Source organism: Lepisma saccharinum, chromosome 12 (genome assembly GCF_977018435.1).
Source record: "Lepisma saccharinum chromosome 12, izLepSacc3.1, whole genome shotgun sequence".
Taxonomy (NCBI): domain Eukaryota; kingdom Metazoa; phylum Arthropoda; class Insecta; order Zygentoma; family Lepismatidae; genus Lepisma; species Lepisma saccharinum.
The window spans coordinates 30,285,236-30,312,282 of record NC_139240.1 but is presented as its reverse complement, the minus strand read 5'-3'; the positions used below and the strand labels follow the sequence as shown (position 1 = coordinate 30,312,282).

At 38.0% G+C, this 27,047-nt stretch overlaps 2 protein-coding genes across 5 annotated transcripts in view; one reads left to right on the top strand and one right to left on the bottom strand.

Annotated features, from left to right (window-relative positions):
- Positions 1-199: 199 nt before the first annotated feature.
- Positions 200-23,361, bottom strand: LOC145996611 (uncharacterized). Of its 2 annotated transcripts, none has more exons than XM_083133190.1 (4): positions 23,266-23,361; positions 19,626-19,961; positions 12,539-12,726; positions 200-2,556 (listed from the first exon to the last, which is right to left on the bottom strand). In XM_083133190.1, exons 2-4 carry the CDS (start codon positions 19,776-19,778, stop codon positions 1,062-1,064), a joined length of 1,836 nt encoding a protein of 611 aa, XP_082989316.1. In that variant the 5' UTR covers positions 19,779-19,961; positions 23,266-23,361; the 3' UTR covers positions 200-1,061. The 2 variants fall into 2 exon arrangements, with proteins under 2 accessions (XP_082989316.1, XP_082989317.1); XM_083133191.1 differs by lacking the exon at positions 23,266-23,361 and adding an exon at positions 23,061-23,130.
- Positions 23,362-24,080: 719 nt separating this feature from the next.
- Positions 24,081-27,047, top strand: part of LOC145996420 (uncharacterized) — a 45,550-nt gene continuing 42,583 nt past the window's right edge. The window contains exon 1 of one of the 3 annotated variants that reach the window (XM_083132886.1): positions 24,081-24,218. The gene's annotated coding sequence lies outside the window, so the exon portion shown is untranslated. Of the gene's footprint in view, positions 24,219-24,293; positions 24,326-27,047 lie in introns of those variants that run through there. The other 2 variants (XM_083132884.1, XM_083132885.1) reach the window with 2 other exon arrangements.

The following is a 27,047-nucleotide window of genomic DNA, read 5'->3' as shown; positions in this document are numbered from 1 at the left end:
GCAGAAAGATTAACGACCTAATTCAAGTTCAAGATAAACCAAAAAGAAAGAGTACGTTGATTAAATACGAGCCTTGTATGTGTACTTACATGTTGATATGCCCCATGAGAATGAATGAGTGAGAGTATGAACGAATGAGTCAGGGGGACCTGCAAGGTGTTTGTTGTGTAAATATTTTGATTCCAATATATATATATATTACATTCATTTTTCCTATTACAATGCATTATAATCAGTTATTTTTCTATTAGAATGTATTATAATGATTCATTTTACTGTAGGATGTATTACAATCATTTGTTTTTCTATTAGAATGCATTATAATATTTAATTTTTACATTAGAATGCATTACAACCATTCATTTTTCTATTAAGATGCATTATAATCATTAACTTTCCTATTACAATGCACTATAACATTATTCTATTGGAATGCATTATAATCTTTATTTTTTTCTTCCAACTGCCGTCCTGAAAGAAGAAAGCTTTCTCTCCTTTTCCTTTCTCCTTTTGGTCTTTCCTTTCTTTTTCTTTCTCTCTTCCCTTTCTTTCTCTACTCTCTTTTTCTCTCTCCTGTCTCATCCATTCCCCCTTTCAGGGGGGGGGGGGTTGAACCTTTCTTCTTCTCTCTCAAAGAAAAGAAAGAAAGCTCTTCTTTCCTCTCCATTCTCTCTCTCTCTCTCTCTCTCACCCTACAAAGAGGAAGAGAGAAGAAGACGAGAGAATGAGAAGGAGAGAGAGAGAATGAGGAAGGAAATAAAGAGAGACACCCCTGCACCCTTCCCCCCCCCCACAACAAAGCTCAAGATATACTTGTGATTGCAGTTTACACCTTAGAAATATCAGTCAACATCCAATCTTTCAATGAAGGATAAATCAGCCACCAATACATAGGAACAATAAGTTATCTGTTTCAGTGTAGATATAACTTACAATACTAAGATGACTAATCACATCCTTAAGTTTCACAAAAGAAAGTACCCTTCATTTCTAGTTATTGGAGCTTGGAACATTCTATGGGTCTCGGCAAATATATCTAAGTGTTCCTTAGTTCGCAATACTTAAGTTTGTGTTCCTTGGCATTTTTGATGTCCCCCTGAATACATGTAGCCACCATACACCAAGTTTACGGGATTATCTTTGGCACGGTTATCGGGATATTCCCTTAATTGTAAAACAGGTTTTAGTGGTTGGGCATATGGCCTATCCACACCGTGAGTCTTAACATGCTTTGCTAAGTAGGATGAATTAACAAATGCTTTGTCGCATATTGTGCAGACGTACGGTTTCTCTTTGCTGTGTGTTCTCTCATGTCTCTTGGCATTGAAGAACACTGCAAATGCTTTATTGCAGAACCTACACTTGTAAGGACGCTCGCCCGTGTGAGTGCGCATATGTATTTTAAGGTGCGTCGAATCGCGGAAGGTCTTGCTGCAAATTTTACACACGGTGAGTTCTTCCTTGCTGTGTCTCTCCTGGTGTTTTTGCAAAAGGTTGTAGTCATGGTACGATTTGCTGCACACTGCACAGTGGAAAGAGTCCGTTCTCAGAGTCCTTGGGTTTAGCTGGTTGATGGAGTTCGACGAACAAGGGTATACCCGTTCGCTCGAACTCAGGTCCATCGATTTCTTCTTGAAGTGAGTTTTCTCATGACGCTTCAGATTGAAGATCACGCTGAACGGCTTGCTGCAGTACTTGCAAAAGTAAGGTTTCTCCTTGGTGTGCGTGCGCATGTGGATCTTCAAGTGGGCCATGTCTGAGAATAGCCTCAAACAAATGCCACACTTTACAGACTTGTCAGTTTTCAGTTTGTAAGATTTCACGAAGGATCCGTCAAAGATGGCGTAATGATACGGGTACTCAGTGATGTGGGTCTGCATATGCTTCATCAGATGTGATGATGTGCTGAATGACCTCTTGCACACGCTGCAAACGATTAACTTCTTCTCGCCGTGAGTGCGCTCGTGTCTTTTCAGGTTAAAGAGCACGCTGAACGCTCTCCCGCAGTAACCGCAAGCATATGGTTTCTCACCGGTGTGTTTGCGCATGTGGATTTTAAGATGCGCAGCATCTGCAAATGATTTGTGGCATATGCTACAGTGCGACGACTTGTCTTTCAACCGTGGAAGTTTGTTCTTATTTGAGGAACTTGATGAAGATGGGTTATTAGGGCACCTGCACGTAGATGCCCCACAGTTTTGACAATCGGACACAGGGATATCGTAACAGATGCTGCACTCGATCTTGTTTTCAGTCCCAGAGCTATTATTAAGCTCATGTTTGATCGGAGCGAAGGCGGAACCATTATACAAATTGTCACAATTGTTGTATTCAGTAAAAGCCTTATTGTTTTGGAACTTTGGGTTAATACCCTGTTCACCAGGTGGCTTTGGCCACAAGTCACCAAAAAACATGGAACCACCATGTTGAAATTCCACAGCATAGGTGTAGTTAGTTGGTACATCACTCACTTTATTTGCTTTCGGTCCTTTCTTCATGTCCTGCTTCTTCGGCATCTCATTATAAATAGGAGAAACAGCACTCTCAACCTTCATCCTGTGAAACAAAGATAAGCATTATTCACATTAAAACATCATTCACGGTTAACACTGCAGTGGCCAAACGGATCACAATAGTGATCCACTCGTATATCTTCACGTGCTACTGCAGTTTGACAACACTCTTGACCTTGGCTCCCAGTTTACCTTCCTGGAACAGACCAGGGACTATGTTCGTGCTGCCGTTATTTGAAATATATCAATTGTTGAGTTCATATTTCAGTAGCTCACAATAGTGATCCTCACGACCATTGACGGGAGTGTTTACAGATATGTAGTATTTCTATGCATATAAATATATGGGTACTTTAATATTATATGGACTACCTGGTTAGGTTAGGAGTAATAGGCCATTTCAGGATCGACAAAATCATGTTTGCGAGGGGTTTTGACCTGACCTAACCTAATCAGGTAGTCCGTATAATACTCAAGTTCCAATACATGTTTCTAAAAATCTGTTAAAAAGAACCCTTTAAAATTTAGAATATCCTATCTACTGTAAAGTGTTGAGTGAAATAACTTATGATTAGGGAACGGAACTTTATGTGCTAAAAAAACTCAGAAGTATTTATTTCTTTATGTGTCATAAATGTTGAAAATATGTGATAAAAACAGGAAAAATATGTGACAAAAGTAAAAACAGTTGGTAACAAACCCAAAATATTACATGCATTTTAAATGAATGAGCCACACATGTAACGTGCACCATTTTGGGGTAGCTAACGGTAAGGCCTACTGCAGCTTTTTTCATGAAAACTGCAGCATCTGTCACGATGAGAAGAATATTGTCAAATTTTATGCCTTCCGGCCACAATAGCTGCATTGCTTCGTTAAAAAGCCTCGCTATCGTTACATGTGTAGCCCCAGCTAGCTCTCTACACACTAGCAAATAATTTTTTGTTGAGACAGTTTCGTCATTATCTAGCACTGCCACAATCACACTTCCTACTTTTCTACCAGTGGAGTCTGTAGTTTCATCAATACATACCCAAATATTTTAATGTGCACATTGTGAGCGATTATGTTGTAAGGTTTGCTCGTAACACCTGTACAGATACGTTTTTCGCAACACTGATTTGTCAGGCGGTTCGAAGTTTGTATATTTCACCACAAAGTATCGTAAATAAGGGTTCTTTAATTTGAACAGTGGAATATCTGCGGACACAAAAGCTCTGCACAAGTCCATTGAAAAAGCGGATAATTTTGACGGTTCCCCAGAAGTAAATGGAGTTTATGCCCGATGAGTGTTTGTCTGCCGCTCAAATGTGAAGAAGCAACAACATGCTTGTTGCTACCTAAATGCTGTGTAATTTGCGAACGTTGGTTAGCTGCGATAGATTTACCACACGGTTGGCAAAAAAAACACTTTCCCAACAGTTGAAAACACATCCTTATATTCTTTACAGAACTGTTGCAAACGAGATGAAATACTTGCCTTAACTTTTGGCGTATCACACAAGAAAACACACACTGCTGCAGAAGCACCAAATCAGAACCACTCTTGAAGCTCTGCATTACGTTGAATGCTCGCCTCTTCTGGGTCATCTTTTACCCCCCAATAGGATCATAGGCGAGGAGCCAGAAGTCTGTCAGCGAGCATGTTCAAAGACAAAACAAACCTAGCAGTCTCGAAATGAAAGAGGTGTGGAGAATAAACATTTTTCCTTCAATGATTTCGAGGTAGCTGAAGTCAATCAGCGATTTTATGTATTTAAAATGAAAATTCGCAAAATATGTATTTACATACGGAAAACTGGAAAATATGCTTTTTTTATGTAAAATAAAATTTGCTGTGTTGACATATAAGGGCTATAATCAGAATTTTGGCAAAAACGAGGGTCTCTCCCTTATCGCAGAAAAAAAACATTTCTTTACCTAAAGTTCCGTTCCCTACTTATGATGTTTTGTTAAGTGACCCAGAATACTTCAAAAAGGACACTCCCACTATAAAACCAGATAAATTTTGAAAGTAATAGGTAAAAAACAATAATATTCTATGAATCACAATAGTAATCCAAGCGATCAATGACGGGAGTTTTCTCTGTGTGACCATTGCAGTGTTAATAATGTTTTGATATTCATTATATATACACTAGTGTCCAAAATTAAAGCAACAAACAGAAATCCTTTCCTTGTGTGATTTTTTTTGTTGATAAATTTGCCAAGTTTAACCTGTTGCTCGTGATTTTTTTGTTGATAAATCCTGGCAGTGGTGCCCACAGGATGGTTTTATGGTGCCAGATTTTTTGGGGGGGATTTTTTTCCTTCAAAAAATATAAAATTCTATATTTATTTCTTTTCCAAAATATATGTAAAAATTTTACACCTTAAATATTTAATCCATTAGATGAAGAAATGAAAGTGTTTAGGGCATTATTGAAAAGGGGGGGGGGGTGGTATCGAACTCCTATATATTAGCCCTTACTTGACACCTGGGTCCTGAGGGGGATTCTGAATTAAATTTGGGGGGAACAGTATCCAACTCTCCGTCTTAGATTATGGCGAGTACTTTAGTTAGAGGGGGATTGAGCATTAAATTGAAGGGGGTATCCAATTCTTGTGTATTACTATTGTCTCAGACTGTTGCGGAAATTCTGGTGTGGAGACTAATTAATTTTTTAGAGGGGGCAATATCTACTCTTCAATATTAACAGTAAGTCTAAAATTGGCATGGAAATTTTGGTGGTAGGACTGAGTATGAAATTGAAAGGGGGAGATAGAAAGCTCTTGATAAAGTGTTAAATCTTAGATTGTCAAGGGATTTTTGTAGTGGAGAAAGAGTTCGACCATTACATTTTGGAGACTGTATTTAGCGATAAGGCATCCACACGTTTTCGACCCCGAATGTGCCAAATTAAAAGACTAAATATCTCGGGATCTTAAGACAGTATTGACATCCCATTAAATTAATATTCTTCAAAGCCTGCAAAGAAATGAATGTAAAAATTTTCTTGCTCACTTCGCTCGTAATAATTTGTTGCTACAATGTGTGCTTGTCGCTTTAATGTGATGAATATGAAGTTTTTATACTAAAGGTGCATTACAAGACAAGCGATATTCTCGATTGATTAATTTGGTGTTTTAAGTCCACTTTATGCACTCTAAGGCTAATCGGGACTGAACCTACAGTTTAACGTGGGATCCATGCGATATTCTCGATTATGATGAACGATTTTAGGGGTGGTCTTGAGTGATGGCACACCTGTTTAGGGAGGAGGGGCATATCAATTATAATGTTCACTAAAGCTAAGAAAAAGTTACTTTCTGTAGACACGCTGTCGCAATTAAATATTTTGTGGGGATTACGGTATGGTTTAAGAGTGCGAATGATATGATTTGGGGGAAACACGTGACATGATTTTTGGGGGGATGTGCCATTGGCCTTGGGTGGGATGGGCACCCCTGAATCCTGGCACATTAAGGTTAATTTATTTTCTATCTTAAACCAGTTGTCTATGACATCATAAATATTACTATCACCTGATCGTATTATGTGGTCAAATGGACACACGGGAAAGAACTTCCGTTTGTTGCTTTAATTATGGACATTAGTGTATGTTACTCATAATAGTAGCATGTGAAAGCACACAATTCACAGATTATTTTACAATCCCGATTATTTTTCTAACTGGTTCTGGTGCTGATATCTAACAGATTCCAACATATAGCAGTGTAACCTCAATTTTACATTATTCAGCGAACCAAGGAGAAAAAAAAAATATTTATGAGAAAATGTAAAATACAGGAAAATTTTATAACATTTTTTCTCTATTGGGACCATGAAGATTGATGGAATAATGCAGGAAAATCCAGTACAATCAGGGTTACATTGTACAGTGGGATCCATGAGTATTACCGTGCAAATTGCCTATCACCATGTTTGTGCACTTTATTTGATCCAATAAGAGCTTCAAGAACTAAAAGATAACTCAAAACAGGCTGTTGACAACTTCTGCACCAGCATACATACAAAATCTATCGCTTAAAAACACACACGATGTGAGAAAATACTTAATGAAAATAGTCATGGACAATTTGCACGGTAATACTCATGGACCCCAATGTACAAAATAAAAATTTCAGTATGAACCAATAATAAAGATATTATTAAAAAAATTGTTCATTAATTATAAATATAGGATATTTCAAAGCAATAAAGCAGATATTCAAAACATCATCTTAGGTTGTTCTTCCTTAGAGGAGAACAATATGTCTATGATCAAGCTTTTGAACGTAAAGAAATGAATATCTGATTTTCAGAAATTCTGATGCTCATACCAGCTGATATTCAAATATGAGAAATCAGCTTGTTTCATTATATATGTACAAAATGGCACTTGGATGTGAAATTCATATATCTCGTAATGCCTAGAGCCTAGAACCAGGTTTTTGATGGAAACACGAAATGCGAAATAGCACAATGTAATGTTCACCTCTCATATTTCTGAAATGTGTGAGGTGAATGTCTGAGAAAGAAACTGATAGTGTGTTGAAAAGTCATGTTGTAAAGTGTTTTTGTACTGAAATATAGACTGCCTTGGCCAGCATATGTAGTGTTTTCTCTGTTAAAGGAAACTAGGTCTAACTGTATTAGGTGCATCCAGAAACTAAGTTTCCCTGGGGCTGTGCACAAAAAGGAAACATTGTTTCATTCAATGATTTATTGCCACAGATACAGCACTTGTCCAGTTACTTGTCAACATATTCCCGCCGGAATTCAGGCAATTGTCTTACCGTGGGACCAACTTCTGTATACCTGCGTCGTAGAAGTTTGCCGCCTTTGCGCCGAACCACTCTGTAGCAGCCATCTGAACCTCTTCGTTGCTGTGAAAATGTTGACTAGACAGGAACTTTTTCAGGTGCAAGAACAGGTGGTAATCACTGGGAGCGAGATCCGGGCTGTACGATGGATGATCGAACATCTCCAAACCAAACCTGTCCAGAAGGGCTGCAGTGCACCTAGACATATGCGGCTTCGCATTGTCGTGCAGCAAGACCACCCCAGCACTGAGCTTACCGCGTCGCTTATTCTGAATGGCTTGTCGCAATGTCCCCGGTGTTTCACAATAACGGTTAGCGTTCACAGTCTCACCTCAGGGCAGAAACTCGATGAGCAGAATGCCTTGTCTGTCCCAGAACACCGTGCACATCACTTTTCGCGCCAACAGTCTGTTTGAGCTTCGTCCTCCATGGACTGCTGCTTGTCTGCAGAAATGTCAGCACCATACCCACGCGTTTTCCTTTGTGTTTAGGCGTCAGTTGTTTCGGCTCCCATCGGGCACACAATTACCGGGACAAGAGGTGTTTGGTAACAATGTTGTGCAACAATGACTGAGAATTCTGCAGGAAATGGCTGCTGAGTTCCGTGATCGTGATGCGACGATCCTCCATTATGCGCTGCTGCACCTGCTCCACAAGCCCGTCCATAACGACCGATGGCCGCCCACTGCGCTCGTTGTCATGCACATTTTGCCGTCCTTCAGTAAATGTCCTGCACCAAGGACACACCATCTGCTTGCTCATGATGTCTGGGCCATACACCTGGCACAGCTGACGATGAATTTTGATCAGCTGTATGTTTTGTGCCTTCAAGAACTTGATCACCGAACGAACCTCGGACGTGGCGGGAGATGGAATAAGAGCAGCCATGTTTCATCGCTGCCGCGAAGCTACTGAGGACTTACGGGAGGCATCTTCTAGGACATTCACTAGCCAGGGCATGTGCCTCTCACACATGTGCAAAACCAGTTTCAATACTCATGGCCTGCCACCTATGGGTGGGAAACTTACTTTCTGGATGTGCCTAATATTACCAATGTAATTTTTGTTTAAAGTATATTTGAAAAATTAATGGGGCAGGGGTACAAAAATACAGGGCAACCGGTCATCAAGGCACCTGAAAATATTCACCTGGCAACTGAATTTTCAAATTGAGTGCAAAAAATATACAATATTTTTCAATATTTTGAGTTTGCTTATGGAAATTTTGCATCTTTATTTTTAATTAACGATTACAGTATGTGTTTTTTAATGTATTTGTTTTATCACATATCATTAAATCAGAATAATAAACATGTCATTATAAATTTCTTCACTGTTGCTAGCCAAATTTTAAAATCTTCATCAGTATAGAATAGAGTCGGCCGTATATTACAATGTATTGCATAGTTATTCACATTGTTACCATTTTGAGCCTTCATTAGGAAGGCCACTCCAGCACAAGAATTACCACATTTAGCTGATTGCCTGGCAATGCCCGGGTATTTATTTATTAAATCTTCTATTAGACAGAAAATAATAAATTCTAACTATAGCATAAAATGCACTTGGAGTTGAACGGCATTGGGAGTGTCACTATTCATCTCAGTGGCCCAATATGGATTCCACACTAATATCGGACATTTTACATGTCACCCCCTTCCCACTCCCACCCCTAGGGGGGACCAGGGGTGTCTTGGAGTTGAACAATATTGGGAGTGTCACTATTCATCTTAGCGACCCAGAAAACTATGGATTCCACACTAATATCGGTTGTTTTCGATTATTTTTACATGTCACCCTCTTCACCCCCACACCCCCCTAGGGGTGTCAGTGTGTCTTGGGAGTTCAACGGCATTGGGAAAGTCACTATTCATCTTAGGGACCCCGAAAACTATGGATTCCACACTAATATCGGTCATTTTCGACTATTTTTACATGTCACCCCCCTTCCCACCCCTAGGGGTGCCATGGGTGTCTTAACCCCACAGTATTCCTTTCCAGATTGTAAGTCATATGTGTACCAAGTTTGGTCATCATGAATGTCACCAATTAGCTTAGAGACTCCGCAAACTATGGATTCGACATTAATCTAGGTCATTTTTGACATTTTTTTTCACCCCCTCTCACACTCCATACCATTAGGTGATGAACTTGGGAGTTGAATGGCATTGGGACTATCACTATTCATTTTAGCGACCCCGGCAACTATGGATTCCACACTAATATCGGTCGTTTTCGTTTATTTTTATGTCACCCCATCCTTAGGGGTGGCAGGGGTGTCTTGGAGTTAAATGGCATTGGGAGTGTCCCTATTCATCTTAGCGACCCCGAAAACTATGGATTTCACACTAATATCGGTCGTTTTAGATTATTTTTGCATGTCATCCCCTTCCCTCCCCAACCACTAGGGGTGCCAGGGGTGTCTTACCCCCACAGTATTTCTTTTGAGATTGCAAGTGATACCTGTTCCAAGTTTGGTTGAAATCACTCCAGGCCTTTGAGAGTTATGCTGGAACAAACAAACACACAAACATACACTTTCATTTTTATATATTAGAAGATTGAATGTTTTATAATCATATTTCATAACTTATCTCAGTTGGATTCATAGCAGATATTTAAAAAAAAAAATTAAAAAAGCTTGCTTGTGAGAAAAGGGGCTAGTGCCTGAATTACTTTTAGTTTTTTCTACCCCTGGAATGGAGTATTGGGTAAATTACTGAACAAATTATAGAATTAGCTGCCTCTTATTTTTTTTAAAATTGAACCAATGCTACACTCATGTAAAGCCCATGACTCTTTAGTTTGACATTAGAAATCAGGACTGACGTGTTGTGACAATTACATTTTGTGGAAATTTCAAAAGACTCTTTAGTTTGACATTAGAAATCAGGACTGACGTCTTGTGACAATTACATTTTGTGGAAATTTCAAAAGAAATTATGAGAAGTAAATTGTGTTTGCCTTGAGATCACTCAATAAATGAACATGATTGTAAGAAGAGCTCTAATAATACTTTTAATAATACTTTCACATGGAAAAAAGGAACTTTTAATACATTTGCTGTCATGTATAGCAACTGACAAAAAAGTACAGAAGCAAACTGAAAATCAGCTGTGTTTGCTACGCTTGGCCAATTGCAAAGATGATGATGTGAACGGTGTAAGATAAGATGGATGAAGGAACAATCACACACACACATGGACACCACACAGCAAGAGCCACACAGAAGATTGCATTGGTCATGAGACCACATGCCACACTTGTTACTCTGCAAGATGTGTGGATAGAGGCTGACAACTGGGTGTCTTCAGAAAGGATAATTCCTCATACCCCTCCAAAACAAGAGGAACATAAAATATCACAAAAGAGCATGATAATGTGTTAAACAGCATACAGCATAATCAAGAAATGAGGGACCTACCACATAAAAATAAATAATTATATGAAAACAACATTTATGTAAAAATCGTAAAGAAAAGTAAATGTTAGGCCTAGGTATAACAGAGTAATTCGACACTTGATAATGCTAGGATTAAAATCTAATACTCTTCAAGTGTTATGATACAATGCAACTGTGTATTTCCATAAAATGGTTATGGACTAAGCTCTAGATATTTGAACATTGAAGAAAAATATGGACATGGATCTATATGGTTTACGAAAGTTTGGCAATTGTCACTGAAGAAAGGTCGTTCAATCAGTGTGTCTACAATTTCATAAAAGTAAAATTCCCTGACTTTTCCCGATTTTCCAGACCAAGTCGTCAGGACAATTCATGTATTTACACATGTGTGGAAGGAAGTCATTGCATTTTAGCGGATGTTTGATATAACGGCAGCATGCAATGAATGCATTAGGAACGTTGATTAAAGAAACAAGGAGTATGGACATCGAATGAAAGTGTTTGTAAATAGTGGAATGGATTATGTTTATCTTAATTTATGAACGGAGAATAATAATGAAATAGGATTAAGGCTAGAAAAACAAATGATCGCCATGTATACCCTATATGATAATATGTAGAACTTAAAGAAGTAGGAAAGTGATTACGATTTTTGTGACTATCTCTATCGTTCGAGCAGGAATGAGGTCTTTTGCAGGACCTTTTGGTTGTTTCCCCTGTGTGGCGCCAAGTCATAGGCAGCCCCCAAGCACTTCCGTGTAGGTGCATATATTGCAGACCCGGATCAAGGTGAGCACGGGACAGGTGGTGCTTCTTGATTACCCTATTTCTCTGCTTGTATTAGGCTGTGGCGCTGCAAGCTAGGAGCGGCCCTATGGAACGCATATAGCTATTTGAGGTAGTAACGTATGCAAACAAATTGTTGTAACCCAAGAAGAATACATGTATGCAGATAGATGGTTGTAATCCCAGAAGAATTAATGTATGCAGATAAATGGTTATAATCCAAGGAGAATATACGTAAGTATGTATGTATGTATGTATATATATAAAAATCAAAGAAGGTAAAAGGAAATACTCACCGGACAGTAGAAAAATTCAAAATTATCGCTAATTTCATAGCATCATCGGTGTGAGGAGAAATAGACGGAACCGGAAGTTAGCAAAAATTTTGAATTTTTCTACTGTCCGGTGAGTGTTTCCTTTTACCTTCTTTTATTTTTACTTGGCCCTTTTGGCCCTCCTTGCTTTTATCCTATATATATATAAAGAAGAAGCAGCTTTTGAAGAAGAAGCCTTTAGAAGAAGAAGCTTTTAGAAGAAGAAGCCTCTAGAAGAAGATAACAGTCACAACGAAAAAGGAAATACCAAATTACATAAACATTAACCGAAATTGTAGAAAGAAAATATAACTTAGGGTGGAAATTGTATTATGCAAATATTTTAGAATATATTTCGGTTTATTCCTTCTGTAGTAGGTAAACTTTGTGTTTTCTTTGACCAACATACAAAGTTAGCTCCTCAAATCTTAGCCCTAGGTATCTCTTACTCTACCCCTGTGCTAAGCTGGCAATCATGCTAAAGTACGCCTCAACGGCACATGGCAATAATACGTAATTTTAGAAAAATTTAGTAATGTGCATTAATCATAATATCATCCAAACAGAACCCAAATATTGCAACAAGAAATTTGTAAATGCTAATATCTGCTTATTGTAGTAATTTCTACTGCATACAAACATAGCACATAGCATACAATTTTTTTTAAAATGAATATTAAATAGTTATTGTGGAAACAGTGATACAAACTCACCTGCCCTGACTATCTTCCAAGATTACACTGCAGGGAAACATCTGGTAGCCACCACCTTTAGCCAGTAAGTTTGCATCCTGCATATTGGGCACCCCAAAACTGTTGCCTTGAAAGCTGTTGCTGGTATCCGAAGGCTCACCACTCACTTCAACTTTTTTCGTCTCGATTTCAGTGCGTCTTGACCTTCTCTGTGAAAAAAGAAGAAAATGAATTTTCATTTAATTAGAAACAACTGGAAATTACAACTGTCAAACTTTATTTTAACACACATGCTGATTCATATTACTAGGGCTGAGCTGACATGTTGGTGTATCGGAAAGTATTAGTTGGATCATATTTACAGATAGTTTTCTATGTTCTTCTTAAAGGTTCTTTCTAGGAAAATCTTTGGACCTAAAAGGGATGAGGAGACAGGTGAGTGGAGAAGGTTACATAATTTAGAAGTACATGATTTGTATTCATGTCCAGATATTATCAGAATTATTAAATCAAGAAGACTTAGGTGGGCAGGCCATGTGGCACGAATGGGGGAGGAAAGAGGAGTTTACAGGATTCTTGTTGGGAAACCTGATGGTAAGAGACCTGTAGGAAGGCCAAGACAAAGATGGATATCTTAGTGTAGCTTGAGAAAGTTCTGGGAAACCAGAACGAAATGTCCCAGATAAAATAAAATTAATAATAACCACTAAAAGTAACTGTGTTAGATTATTTTGCATCAGATAGTTTTCAACATTTTTATCATTCATGTAGTGTGCAACCTTTTCAAAGAGTTCATTTATCACGCGAGTTTTGTAAAAATCAAAGTTTGCATTGATATTGTGCCAGTAATATGGGAAAAAACTGTATTTTGGGATTATATGAAATGTTTTTATATTCTGATGTAACTTTTTCAACATTTTCAAGCAAAACTCTGATAAATTGATGCTTATAATTGGATTGGATTTTGATTGATTGATTGATTTGTTGTTTTAAGTCCACTTTATGAACAGTAAGGCTAATAGGGACTGGACCTACAGTTTATAGTGGGATCGGAACCAATATGTGCCTCCACCAGGTATTGAACCCGAGACTCCTTGGCTCATCCACTGATATTAATCAATATTATGAACAATTTTAAAGCATCATTATTGGTGGAAATTGGTAAACAGTATCAGTGTGGGTATCCATTCAAATACTATTATTCTGATTTAATGATACAGAAAGCACACAAATATTAAAAACCACACACTGTATAGAGGAGCCCAAGTTAAGAGTTCAGTATGGGCGGTTATGGGCTTTTACTTTTGAGATCCCCACCCCCAAACAAGTGTGTTTCTGTCAGAGACAAAAGTCGTTAACATTAGAACAGAAAATAATAAATATGCAAAAAGCAGAGGAAATGTAAGGCTTTGATGGTCTACACCTTCTTTTGTAATTCGGACCATTCAAAAAATGCACTTTCCTTTCTTGTGTTAACCGCGAATTGGGGGGTTAAAAGTAACAGCCTTCCACCTGTTGCCACTCACTGCAAACACGTGTTGGGAAGGGGGTGGGGAATGGCCAGGCAAAAGTTCGTGAATACGCTTCCGTCTTCGGGTCAGGTCAAGAAATTTATTATTTGTGTGTATGCTTTCTTGTTTTAGGGAATTCTTCTCTGAAAACAGGCATATTGTACACATTGGCGGATCTAGCGGGAAGACCCCCGGTTCACTTGCTCTTCCCAAAGGATGATAAACTATTATAAAAAGTAGAGCAGTTATTTTCCAGATAATAAAGTTTGATGCAAATGCATAAATAGGGACTTGTTGCTTGCAAGGCAAGAACGTTAACTGATGGACACAAAGCGAGAGCATTTTAGATTGAATATTTCCAATGTCTGTCTCTTTCTTTCTGTAATCACTGTTCACACAAATACAACAGAACTTCATCTATTTCACACCTCTAGTAATTGATTAATTGAGTTTTAAATCCACTTTTCTGCACAGATGTGTTAATTGGGACTGGACCTACGGTTTAATGTGAGATACGAACCACTATGTGCCTCCACCGGGTATGGAACCCTAATCCCTTGATTAAAATGCGACGATGGGGGGCGGGGATTTGCTTTGGTGTATGCCGCTATAATGAACACTGTTCCGTTTCAAATGAGACAGTGCACCAAAAAATGTTAGAGGCCTCCCCAATGGTGCAGTGGTAACATAATCCTAAAGGTTTGCTAAAAGCATTTTTGTTATCGATTTACATGACAAATCTTACCTTCGTTGAAAATAATGTTTGAATAGCCATCCTATCGCGCTCCAATGTAAAGCTTATGGCAACCAGATGAGGAACGAAATTATTTAGGGACACAACAGGGGTGGCGTCTCTAGCGGAAAAGTTTGGCAGTGAACAGCTCCATTGAACAGTACCCGTTAACCACTAACTTTTGTTGCGACATGTACTACAGCAGACGCTCGATGCATGGTGGAGCTTTCTTCTACTGCTCAGCATGCGGCAACACTGTTGCCATAAGCCCATACTGAACTCTTAAGTTAGGCTCACCAATACTAGCTACAAAAAAAAAAAAAAAAAAAAAAAAAAAAAAAAAGTGACCAGGTGCCTTGCATTTTTCTATCCCTGGCTATCACACTTGTAAATGGCTTTTGTTCCTTAAACTGGTGACTGAGTTGGTGTTTTAAGTCCACGTTATGCATAATAAGGCTAATCGAGATTGGACCTAAGATTAAAAGTGGGATCCGTACCACTATGTGCCTGCACCAGGTATGAAACCTGCAACCCCTTAATTACAAGGTGATGACGTTACCACTACACAATCAGGGAGGGCTTTGGTTCCTTAGGACTATATCAAAGCATTCGGAGATTAATATGGAATAGGGATATACCTGTGAAATGCAAGAAGGTAATATATAACACATACTATGTTCCAATAATTACAAATGGAACAGAGACTTGGACAATGGCAGATAGAGACAAAATAAAGATGCAGCCAGTGGAGATGAAATTTTTAAGGAGTATGTTGGGAAGACTAGAAGGGATAGAATACGGAATGAGGAGATCCGACAGACAGTGGGGGTGGTGAAGCTTCAGGACGGGGTGGATCAGGCACAAATGAGATGGTTCGGACACATGAAGAGGATGGATGCCGAAAGACTACCAGTAAGAGCTTACAATGCACAAGGAGTGGGAATAAGGCCAAGAAGGGAGACCAAGATGTTGGTGGAAAAAGTAGATAGTGGAGATTGATTGATTTATTTTATTTTACTTCGCGTTTTGTGCCTCTTGGCTAATTTGCGAAGATGGGGATGAGTGATGAAATTGATGAATGCACATTCACGAACAACCATTCGAACCTGGGACCCCTCAGATAGTGGAGTGTGTTAGGAGAAGAGGACAAGATTGGAACACAGAGAGGAGTGGTGGAAGACCAGCAGAAAATGGAGAGGCTTGACTTCTATGCCGACCCAGCCAGAGGAAGAAAATGGTGAAGGTGTTGACGATGACTGCAAAACAGACTAGATTGAAGCTTTGAAATGTGACTGGGTCAGGGTTGGTGTCATTAATGTAACATTACAAGGAGTCTACAATTTTGTAATAACAAAATTCCCAGACTTTTCTAGGTTTTCCAGACCAAGTCATTAGGGTTGAGTTCTAAGTCCAATTTATGGACAGATAGGCTAATCGGAACTGTACCTACAGTTTAAAGTGGGATCTGAACCAGTATGTGCCTCCACCCGGTTATCGAACCTGGGTAAGGCATTGCAGTAATTCACACATTTAAAAATGTGTGTAAGGTCAAGTGTAGTGCTACATTTTAGATAAACACCACATTTACAATCTCACTTAACCAAGTTAGAATATTCTTTTCAAAAAGTAAAAGTTAAAAATAACCATGAGAATGGACACTGAATAGAATTGAGTATTTGATAGGAGTATCAGGGGTGAGGTTACGTTTTGACTAATGGTAAATAAAGAACTATTTATGTAAAAATTTAAAACAATTAGAGCATGAAGAGCAGTGCTCAAAAAATCATCTTCGGAGCCATGTTTCAGTTCTGAAAATCAGGCGACAGGAGGGGGGGGATCAGGCAATAGGGGGGAAAATCAATGGCTAATGAAAATACAAATAAATCATGTACATGTTATAGACCGTAGTGTGCACGGAGCCGTCATTTTGTCACATTTCTGTTTCATTTGTGCCAGATTGATGGAATCATTTTTAATTTTGCCACCAGAGGTCAATAGAATCTGTTATGCAATGACATAATAAGGAAGCCTCGGTGCGACCTCGCAGCCCTTGAGGCACCTCATTTTGGATTCTGCTCCAGGGAGAGGAAGTTGTTTTCCTGAAGGTAGACACTTTGCTAAGGTGTCCGAGGAACCACGATACGGAGGAGAAGGATAAGTACTTTCCGTAATGTTTAAGTTACGATCTTGCACTCACTCACTCAATTATATTTTGTTCATGATTTTTCTCTTCTATACTACGTGAATAAGTGGCTTGACAGTCAAAAGACAGATTTAGTTGATCATTATTAATTAGTTAAACGAATATCCATCAACCTGGCCTTAAGTGATAAGACAATATTTTTCTCTCAGCGAGCTTATTGTCGAACGAACTTTATTTATGTAGTCTAATTGTCTTGCACATTATGTAAATAAACTTGCATAATCTGGAACAGTTTTGTATGTGTACATTCGAATAGCATAGCTGCCCCATAGCTAATAAGTAGACCTTTAAGGTGGAAATATTCCACTGCGTGCTTACGTCAAGGTTTGTATGCATTAAACAAGCCAGTTTAACGTGCATAATGTATAAATTTTTTGAGCTTCAAATTGCAATTTAAAAGGTACAAACTTACCGTTGAGTTGAGAAACTATGCACTGATGTATTAACTGTAGTTTGTTAAAGAAATATTCCCAATTTATCATAATTTTTTGTTGGGTACACACGGAGTCACACTGATATATTCACAGCACATAGAGGATTTATCTGTCGATGCATCCAACATTAAACTTACAAACTTTTGTTCTTGACGTTCGCTGATTAATTCTCTTCTAAGTACTCGAGCAAAAAGCGGGAAGGGGACGATGACAAAAGAGTAAGAAATTGTTACTGATTCTATGGAATGTGCACAACGTTGATAAAAAAAATCATTTACTAACTTACACTGTACTGCAATATGAACTTAGAATCTTGAAAAATTTCGAACATGCAAAACAAAAAATGGCATTACAGCAACACATCACAGTCACCATGGTGACCAGGTAAAGAGAATGTCTACAATTTCACAAAAATAAAATTCCCGGATTTTCCCAGACCAAGAACAGAATTTTTCATACCAAATGATTAATGCAATTAGCATACAGAAACATGTCAGGAAAAAGGTTACAATATTTTTAGCTACACACATGCACTAAGAATCCTAGTTAAACAAGTTCTTACTTATCTACATGCTAAGGAGTTCCAAACATGACCCTTTTCCCCACAGTTCTTTGATATAAAATGTCCAACCACTGGTAATAATCAAATTGAACAAATTTAGGTTACTTCTTATCCTTTATTGTTCAAAAACTACTTTACTACAAAAAAAAAAGTAAATTCCCTTACTTTTCCAGACTGGTAGACACTGATAAATAATATATAATTACAGTAAAATGTAAGTGTTCCATGCATTTGTCTTCATACCAACCAAACACAACAAGAAAGTGGTAACGTCAATAGCCACTCACTGTAGTCGATTTCTGCATGAAAATACTTCAAACCAAGATCCCTTTTTCTGGAGCATTAAAAATGCAATTTCTACTGCAACTTACAATACTTTACTTTGTTCAAAAAACGGCTTCTAGTGTATTACTCCGAAAATATGTTGATATTTTCGAAAAACACAGTAAATTTCCCTGACATTTCATAGACTTTTAAAGAGAAAGTAAATTCCCTCATTTTTCCAGACTGGAGGACACGCTAATTAAGATGGCAAAGTACCTTTTACTACATTTGTAGGACTTCAATACTTAAAATATCCAATTAAACCTTAAAATGCAATTACGTGTGTATAATGTGCATGTGTGGGTAATGCGCACCCTGGTTTTTGATGCAGAAAAGCAACAAACAGTTATATCTCATACATAATGCATAGTACAACTCAGGTTCAAGAGTGGCTTTCTTAGTTGTACGTCATAAAACTGTTTCTATAACAATCAAGAGCGAATGACATCATACCTACTCAATGAGTCACCTGTGGCTATATGGACCAATAGGAGAATATTGTCTTGCATATAGAATGTGTCACCAACCCACGCCCTCTCACTCTCAACTGTGTTTTGCATCACAAAGCTTTCACTTCTGTAGCCACCTTGTTTATACTGTAGTAGAAGAAAATGAGATCAAAATTATGTTATGGATTTTTCAGGAAGTTATTTTCCCGTGTGACGGGAGGTGCATACTCAAATTCCGCCAGAACAGCATGGTGCTGCTTTTCTTGGTGCAGCAAAAAAGTTCTGTTACAATGTGAAAATTTGATTGGTTGATTTAATGTTTTAAGTCCACTTTATGCACAGAAGGCTAATCGAGACTGGACCTACAGTTTAAAGTGGAATCCGAACCACTATGTGCCTCCACCGGGTATCGAACCCGGGACCCCTTGATTACAAGGTGACAACGCTTCCACTGTGCCATTGGGGAGGCTGTTACAATGTGGAAAATCATGGGAAATGGCAATTTCAATTTTATAGTGTTTTTTAAATTATTATTTGGGAAAGAGCAGATAGTGAAGAATGTTAGGAGAGGACAAGATTGGAACACCGTGGAGAGAGAGGAGTAGTGAAAGACCAGAAAAGAAATGGTAGATGCTTGACTTCCATGTTGACCCAGCCAGAGGCAGGAAACGGAGAAGGATGATGATAAGCACTGACATAGTGAAAACATGTGTGGTTTTAATGATGGCAGTCTGAATCATTCCATGGATAATACACACCACAGTTTTTGAGGGCAAAAATTTTGAAAAAAGTGCATACTATACATGAGTAAATATGGTAAAACATAGAAATCTGCACCAAACTAAATATTACAGTTGAATTTTATTAAGATGTACAATGCATGGAACTGTACCTTTGGTGAACACCCTGCTTGAGTCCCATCACCAGACCATGCTGGCTGCTCCACTTTGGCAGCCTGGGGGAAAACATCTTTCATCTCACTACTACAAGCAGAAGATGCTGTAGATGTATCCATCAACAAAGTGGTTGCTTCTGGGCTTGACATCCTGGGACTGTTTCAACGAATCTGAGATCTTATTTCCCACGCAGTAACTTTCATCAATGGGGGATTTCTTCATCACACGTGCCCTCTGTGAAAATTCACTGTGGTGGAATGAGAAAATAACATCAAGGAAGTTGTCACTGGTTCAATGCACTCTAGGCTTGCAGAAGACTTCCAATTTCGGACCTAGAAAAATTAAAGTGCATAGTTATGAGGAAAGAATAGCATCAGAACACAAATTTATGGAACATTGTGGGTAACAGTTCGGAATGTTTAACGATTTCTTCAAAGTTTCATAGAAGAATGACAAAGGACTCGAACCCAGGTCTCTGGCATACCGTGCCATTGCTCTACCACCAGGTGAGGCCAGGCTGGCTTGGTAGCTCAGTGGTAGAGCAATGGCACGGTATGCCAGAGACCAGAGGTTCTAGCCCTGGTTGAGCCAGCATTTTTCTCTAAAATATCTATGTAGTACATCTGTGTGTGCCTAGTTTAAAGAAAGACAAAGTATCGCAGAATTGTGGAAATGAGTGTTACAGTACATTTTAACCTTGGTGAAAGTAATTACTACTGCTTGAAAAGCAGAAAAGAAGAATAAGAACTTGCATGCACAAGTATGTACATGCTTCCCATCGACAAGGCATTTTTCGTTCATAGAAGAAAGAAAAAGTTTCACAGGATCATTATAATAATTGTGAAAGTAAATTTGAACCTTCCTGAAAGTAATTAGCACTGTTTGTAAAACCCCATTTATCAGCGAAAATAAAATGTGAAAGGTACCTTGCAAAATATTCCCTAAGATTAACTAAGGTGACACGCCAACAAATGCCTTACTGTGCGTGACAGTAAACCATTCGTTGCCAGTCCTAAGCCTGGAGAAAGTGTGAAGGGCGGTCAAAGTTGCAGCTCAAACAAAGCTTACAGTAGTACGGTGTTTCAAGAGCGGACCCATTACCGTAATTGTTTGTACAGGATCTTATGTACCCTGTACAGTGTTTGTGTTTTGCTATTTACGTACGTAATTTCTCACTTTGGAACACCAACTTCAGGGGTCGGAATTATTTTGGTCGCCATTTTGAAACAGATCAGTGGATTACAAACTCATGTTTGCATCCTTTTCGCGTTTTCTGTGACCTTTAAAATGAGGTATTACTCGACCCCCCTTGCCATTTGAAATTTTCGAGTTCTTCCCTAACTTTAGACCCCCTTTTTTGGGTCACGCGGATTCATCCTTTTTAGTCCCGCAGTCATCATGTGGCATATCCTTGGAAAGCTTGTGTCCTGCACTTTCCCAAACTGTTATGGTGCTGCACTTATCTTAATTGTTAAGCTTAGTATGCTCGATTTGGCTCACCTTACTTTTTTTGCAAAACCATTTTCTACACGGAAAACGGTAGGTGGTACAGACAAATGTTTCATATGACAATCCTATTTTTTCCCCGCCTTTCCAAATCTGCATTCCAAACATACCCTTCTCATTTGAAAATTGCACGAACGGGGGATGTGCCCCCCACTAAAACCACAAAGGGTGGCTTTCGGAATGTTACAAATACTTTCTATGGATTCTTTGGGCCGAACTTAGTGGTTCATTTCTTGTTTCAGCTTGACACGATCTCCCGTTCTCGAGAAAAAGGTACACCCTGTATAACCCTCTATGGGCATCATCAGAAGTCTGTAGTTTGTTGGGCTTATTGTTGCAATCTTGTTAATAATTCATTCCGCTCTTGATATGTGCCGTGAAGGTCAAGTTTTCATGCGTGGTGATACCAAAATATCTCACTTCCTTAGCCCTTGTAAGACTTGATTGTCGGGGCCCTGGTGGCAGTTAGTTTGCCTTTGAGAATGATACACTGTGTTTTGTTTTTGGCAATGCAAAGTTTACTTCGCTGCACCATTTGGCAAGGTTTTCATGGCATTTAAGGCTTTTTTCTTCAAGGGATCTGTGGGAGTTTGCTGGTATGCTCATTGAACATCATGCAATGGTTCTGGTGATGTTCAGTAGTTGGTCTAGTTTCTCAAGTGCTGGTCTAGGTTTATGTTCCAGAATGTGGGACCCAGAACTGAGCATTGGGGACAACCTATTGAGATTATATTTGATACTGTTTGATTATTGATGTGGAAGTTGACTTTTCTATTTATGCAATAGTTTTTGATCACCCACAAGTGGGTGCCAGGGCATTCCATGCTTCAGAGAGTCTCACTCAGGTGAGGTCGCCACAGATTATCAAAAGCACCAAATATATCGACCATTATCTCCATTGCATACTTAGTTTCTAGATCTGTGACAGTTTTTATAAGGGTGTATAGTATGTCGTCAGTGGACCCAAACCATTTGGTTAACCCAAATTAGTCTCCTGTTAGTCCTCTCGTTAGGCGGAATTCCTGTAGTATTTTCAGTATTAATTTGGAACGAGTTTACAATACAGGACCACTCTCCAATTTCTATGAAATTTCGCCTACTCACTAATTGTGAACTCCTAATCACGAATCTGCATGTAATAATTGGCGGTCAAGTATGGAAATCGAGAAAAAAATGAAATAAACTATGTTTTCTTAACGTAACGTAACCCTACCATAAGAACAATAGCTCCACGGAAGACGCCATTTTCCCAACATGAAGAAATCAACAGGCAAGATAAGGTATAGTTCTCTTAGCTAAAATATTAATTTTTCTTTGTATTTATGCTAATGGAACCTAACCTCGTAGGCATTCCTCGTCTGTCGTCAACAAGATTGTTGTGCGTAAAGGAAGACCATTAGCTAATTAATTGCGAAAGAAAGATGGTTCCGAATTGCTGTGTATGGACAATCACCGTGGTAAATCGCAAGGTTATTTTACAAGTTGTACACATAAATGTACAATTGTAACAAGTGACCGCCAAATATGAACTACAGATAAGTCATCAGGACACCGAAATTAGTAAGTAGGCGAAATTTTATAGAAATTGGAGAGTGGTCCGGTATTGTAAACTCATGCCATTAATTTCTCAAAGACTTTGCCAGAGACTTGGCCTCAATATAAGTAAATCATTAAATATTTTAACATCTGCCATTATATAGCTCTTCGCAGCTCTTTTACAAATGCCGCGCAGTAAATTTAGAAAAAATGAAACGTTGCAGAAAGCACAAAAGGAATAGAAAAACAGTTCAGAAAGCAACACTTTCACTTCAACACTTTTCACAGGGCTCTTTTTATGTCAAGACTATAATATATCTAATATCTTCCGAAACTAAACTATTATTATTAGATAACTAGTATGTGTACCTACTCAAATGCATACCCACCTAAATTCAACTCTATGCATAAAACGAACACAACTCGAGATAAATTTTGCCAGACATAAATATGATGTCGTGCACTGTCAATATGACTGAAATAATGAGGTAATGGCCTATATGAATGACTTTCTTAATATACATTACTATTTTTTAAAACAAAAACTAGATTTTCTTACGTTACAATTAACACAATTTACAAAATACCACTTGCCTGCTAAAACATCGATCCAATTACTGCACAGTTTATACACACAAATATATAGAAAATTTCACATACAACTACACCAATCCAACATTCCCGTTGGCTGTGGCCGTACCCATTCCACAATAGAAATAAGTGCTGGGTAGCGAAAATTCCATCTCTGTCATCTGCTGTAGCTGTTCACATTCATCAGTTGAATAACGTATCACAAGGTGCACACCAAATTTCCTCAAGCGACACCGTTGAAAGAAAGTGCAAAGTTAAGGCAAATTAAATACAGTGCGAGAGTCGTGTAGAAAAAGGAGCTGGAAAGAAATCTTTAAAAAAAGGAGTTCGTCACGTTACTTCGCAAAGGTTGAGTTGTAAGTACATGATCAAACGATACTTAACAGTTGTACAACTGTTGGTAGCAATGGATGTAATCACCACTTGATCCCGGCCTGTGCATAACTTTGTATGTATCATCGATAAAATATGTATATTTAATCTGTAGTTGTGAATTTGGATAACTGCAAACATTTGGTTTGGCTATAATAAACTAAGGGCATCAAAAAGACAATCAAGCGAAGCCAAAATCAGAAGCAAATTATCTAACTTGTTATCTTACTTGTCCCTTACTGCATCGAAACATACCAGAATTGTAGGAATTTTTATAATATTAAATTGCTCCTGCATAGTAAACTAGTTTTTAAATAAATTACAAACGTATAAATAATATATCACATAATATAAGTAAGCTGAAAATATTAGACATTTTTATAAATTATGTCCTTATTGGAGGTCAAATCGTTATATACATGTGAGTATTTGTGAATGTTGTTTGCTTCTAAGTAGATCGCTAAGGTCTGTCAAAAATTATTTGTTTTAATAATAAACGACTAAGCACTTATCACAATAACACTCTCCACATTTCCAACATCCCAGTGACAGAAATTCACAAAATCGAAGATACAAATATTTAGGTAGGCCTATACACTTAGACGCTTTGCATGAATCATACATACAAATATTTAGCTATACACTTAGACGCTTTGCATGAAATACACATGTTACGTATTTACTGAACAAAGTACGTAATTTTTTTAATATACTCTGTAGTGTGACAACAACTAAGTGGGGTGGTAACACCCAAATATTATTTCTGTTTTACAAAAATTGCTTTCGTTCATATTTTGATTAAGCAGCTGTCAATTATGAGCAGGGCCGGAATGAGGTGGGTGCTATTGATGCTGCAGCATTAGGCCCAGCTGAAAACCGACGAGAATTTTCCGAAAGCTGAACAGTTTTTCTTGGTAACACTTTACTATACCAGAGACGGATTTCTTCAAATTTACAGGAGAAAGTACTTACGCAAATCATTTTCTGTAGCGTTGTTGATGTTCCGGGAATGTAGTTTTGATCCATTTTAATCCGAATGCATGTGGTTTTCTACGAAAATCTATTTCCGACGCGCTATTGCTGCTGCTAACAGCCGATGTTGTCCGTATATGCTAAATTGAACGAAAGGAGTGCTAATGGAACCTAACCTAACAGGCCTAACCTAACCTAGTAGGCATACCTCGTCCCTGTGATGGTTTGTGGGGCTAACGTCAATGGTTTTTGGGGCTACCCATGTATGGTTTGTGGGAAATAACGAACAACAGTAAGTATTCGTTAGTGTAAGAAATAGATATTATTTTCGTTGGAAATTCATTATTTCACCTAAAGAAATGTTCCGCAATGCAGAGTAGTACATTAGCAATGTAAAAATTGCAAAATAAATCATTGATAGGTGTGTCTGGTATAGTAAAGTAGTACCTTTTCCTTTGCTATATTGACCTGAATTAGGTAACAGTATGGTATAGTGAAAACACATTTCACTCGTTTATTTCCTAATTATTTACATTTGTACTTATCTGTTATGCATAGCGGAACATTTTTGAACGTGGGATTTTTCTTTTTACACTGAAAAAAGCGTAATTTTTCACATTATAAGTATTTATTGTTCGTTGCGAATTTGCTTTCGTTACACACAATATGGCGGGCAAATCTTGACTCACGTCTATCGTCAGCTGATATGCAGTATTTCCAAACTTATTAACTGAAAAATGCCGCACAAACTATTCACACAAGGTTTTTAAGCGAAAATTGATCCACAAACCATTCATGAAAGGTTAGGTTAGGCGAACAGAAAATTAAATTGGAAAAAAAAATTCACAATGCAACCTTCACTTATTAACCGAAAAATGCCGCACAAACTATTCACAGAAGGTTTTTAAGCGAAAATTGATCCACAAACCATTCACGGAAGGATAGGTTAGGCAAACAGAAAATTAAATTGGAAAAAAAAATCACACGTCATCTTGTAAAACTACCGCGTGGTTGCTACACTAACAAGGGGTTACATAATTGAACGCACAGAACATTTGATTCACGTAGTCGACGGTAATGGTGGCAAGAGCTATCGTGCATTGGAGATACATTTATGTTGAAAAATACATGATTTACCGGCCGAATAAGTTGAACGAAGGGAGAAAACACTTCCATGAGCTTCCAAAAGTCTACAGAAACTCAGTTCTGTAAGTAGTTTCTGCTGTAAATTTGAAGAAATGTGTTTTCACTATACCATACTGTTACCAAAAATAAATCTTAGAATGAAATTTTGAGTTAACACAGATCATAGCACCCCCACCACGAGTCGCACGATCGTTCCGATATATGGTGAAATGGCTTGCAAATGGCAGCTCACTGTCACAAACTTTTTTGTCAACCACGTTTCAGTAAAAATTAGGCAGTCATATGCCATGAGTTCACACGCAAAAGTTGCACAGTCGCCAAGCTTGTTCTTAATGCTCTGTGTATTTTGCTAATACACAGAGAAATTTGCCACCGTTTTCACATGCCAAGGCCATGCACAGGAGGTGAAACTACCGGACCGGGGTCCCCTTATCTGCCGAGCATTGTTTCCAACCATCATCTTATATATACCGGTACACTTGAAGGAGACTCTGATTTTTTTTTTTTTTTTTAAAAAAAAGTACGTTATGCAAGCATGAACCCGTGAACAATGTGTTTTCCATTGACAAGCAACTGTAAGTATCGTAGACTAGTGGGAATTAATGTAGAAGTAAATCGGATCTTAGTAGAATGCATTTAAGGACTTTATTTTAATGCTAAGAGAACCTAACCTGGCCTGCCTAACCTAACTACAAAAGCATATATTGAACAAAATCTTAAGTAGGTAATCGCTAAAACTCCACAGTATGTGTTAACAGAAGTAAATCGAAATCGGGCCATGTTAAAATTGCATTTATAGCATGATGAAATCACAATAAAACAAAAGAAACTTGGGCCAAATGATTGGACTAATATTAAAATTAAAAGAATTTATACTAAAATGCAAGTCGTCACATGAAATTGTATGTGATGAGTCGAATGATATTTCGAAAATTCTTATTGCCTTTGTAGGGGAAGGGTGATGTGTTCTCGAAAATTTAAAGTTGGAAAGGGGGTTGAGTGATATTTGTTGCATAAGTGTAATAATTTTCAAATAAATTTTGTAGAATACATTTCTTTTGTCTGGGGCCTCATATTTAAGTGGAATATAGAAATGATATACAAAAATGATTGTGTTTCTAATTGTAGCACAGATAGAAACAAATTTCAGAAAAATCATAACACTCATATTTTTACACACTTTCAATAAAAGTGCTGAAGTATCATCTATGTTTATCATCATCTTTCTTGAAACAGACTGGTCTTCTCTTTACCATTTGGCACACACCAGATATACCATGTAGAAATTTCAGAAA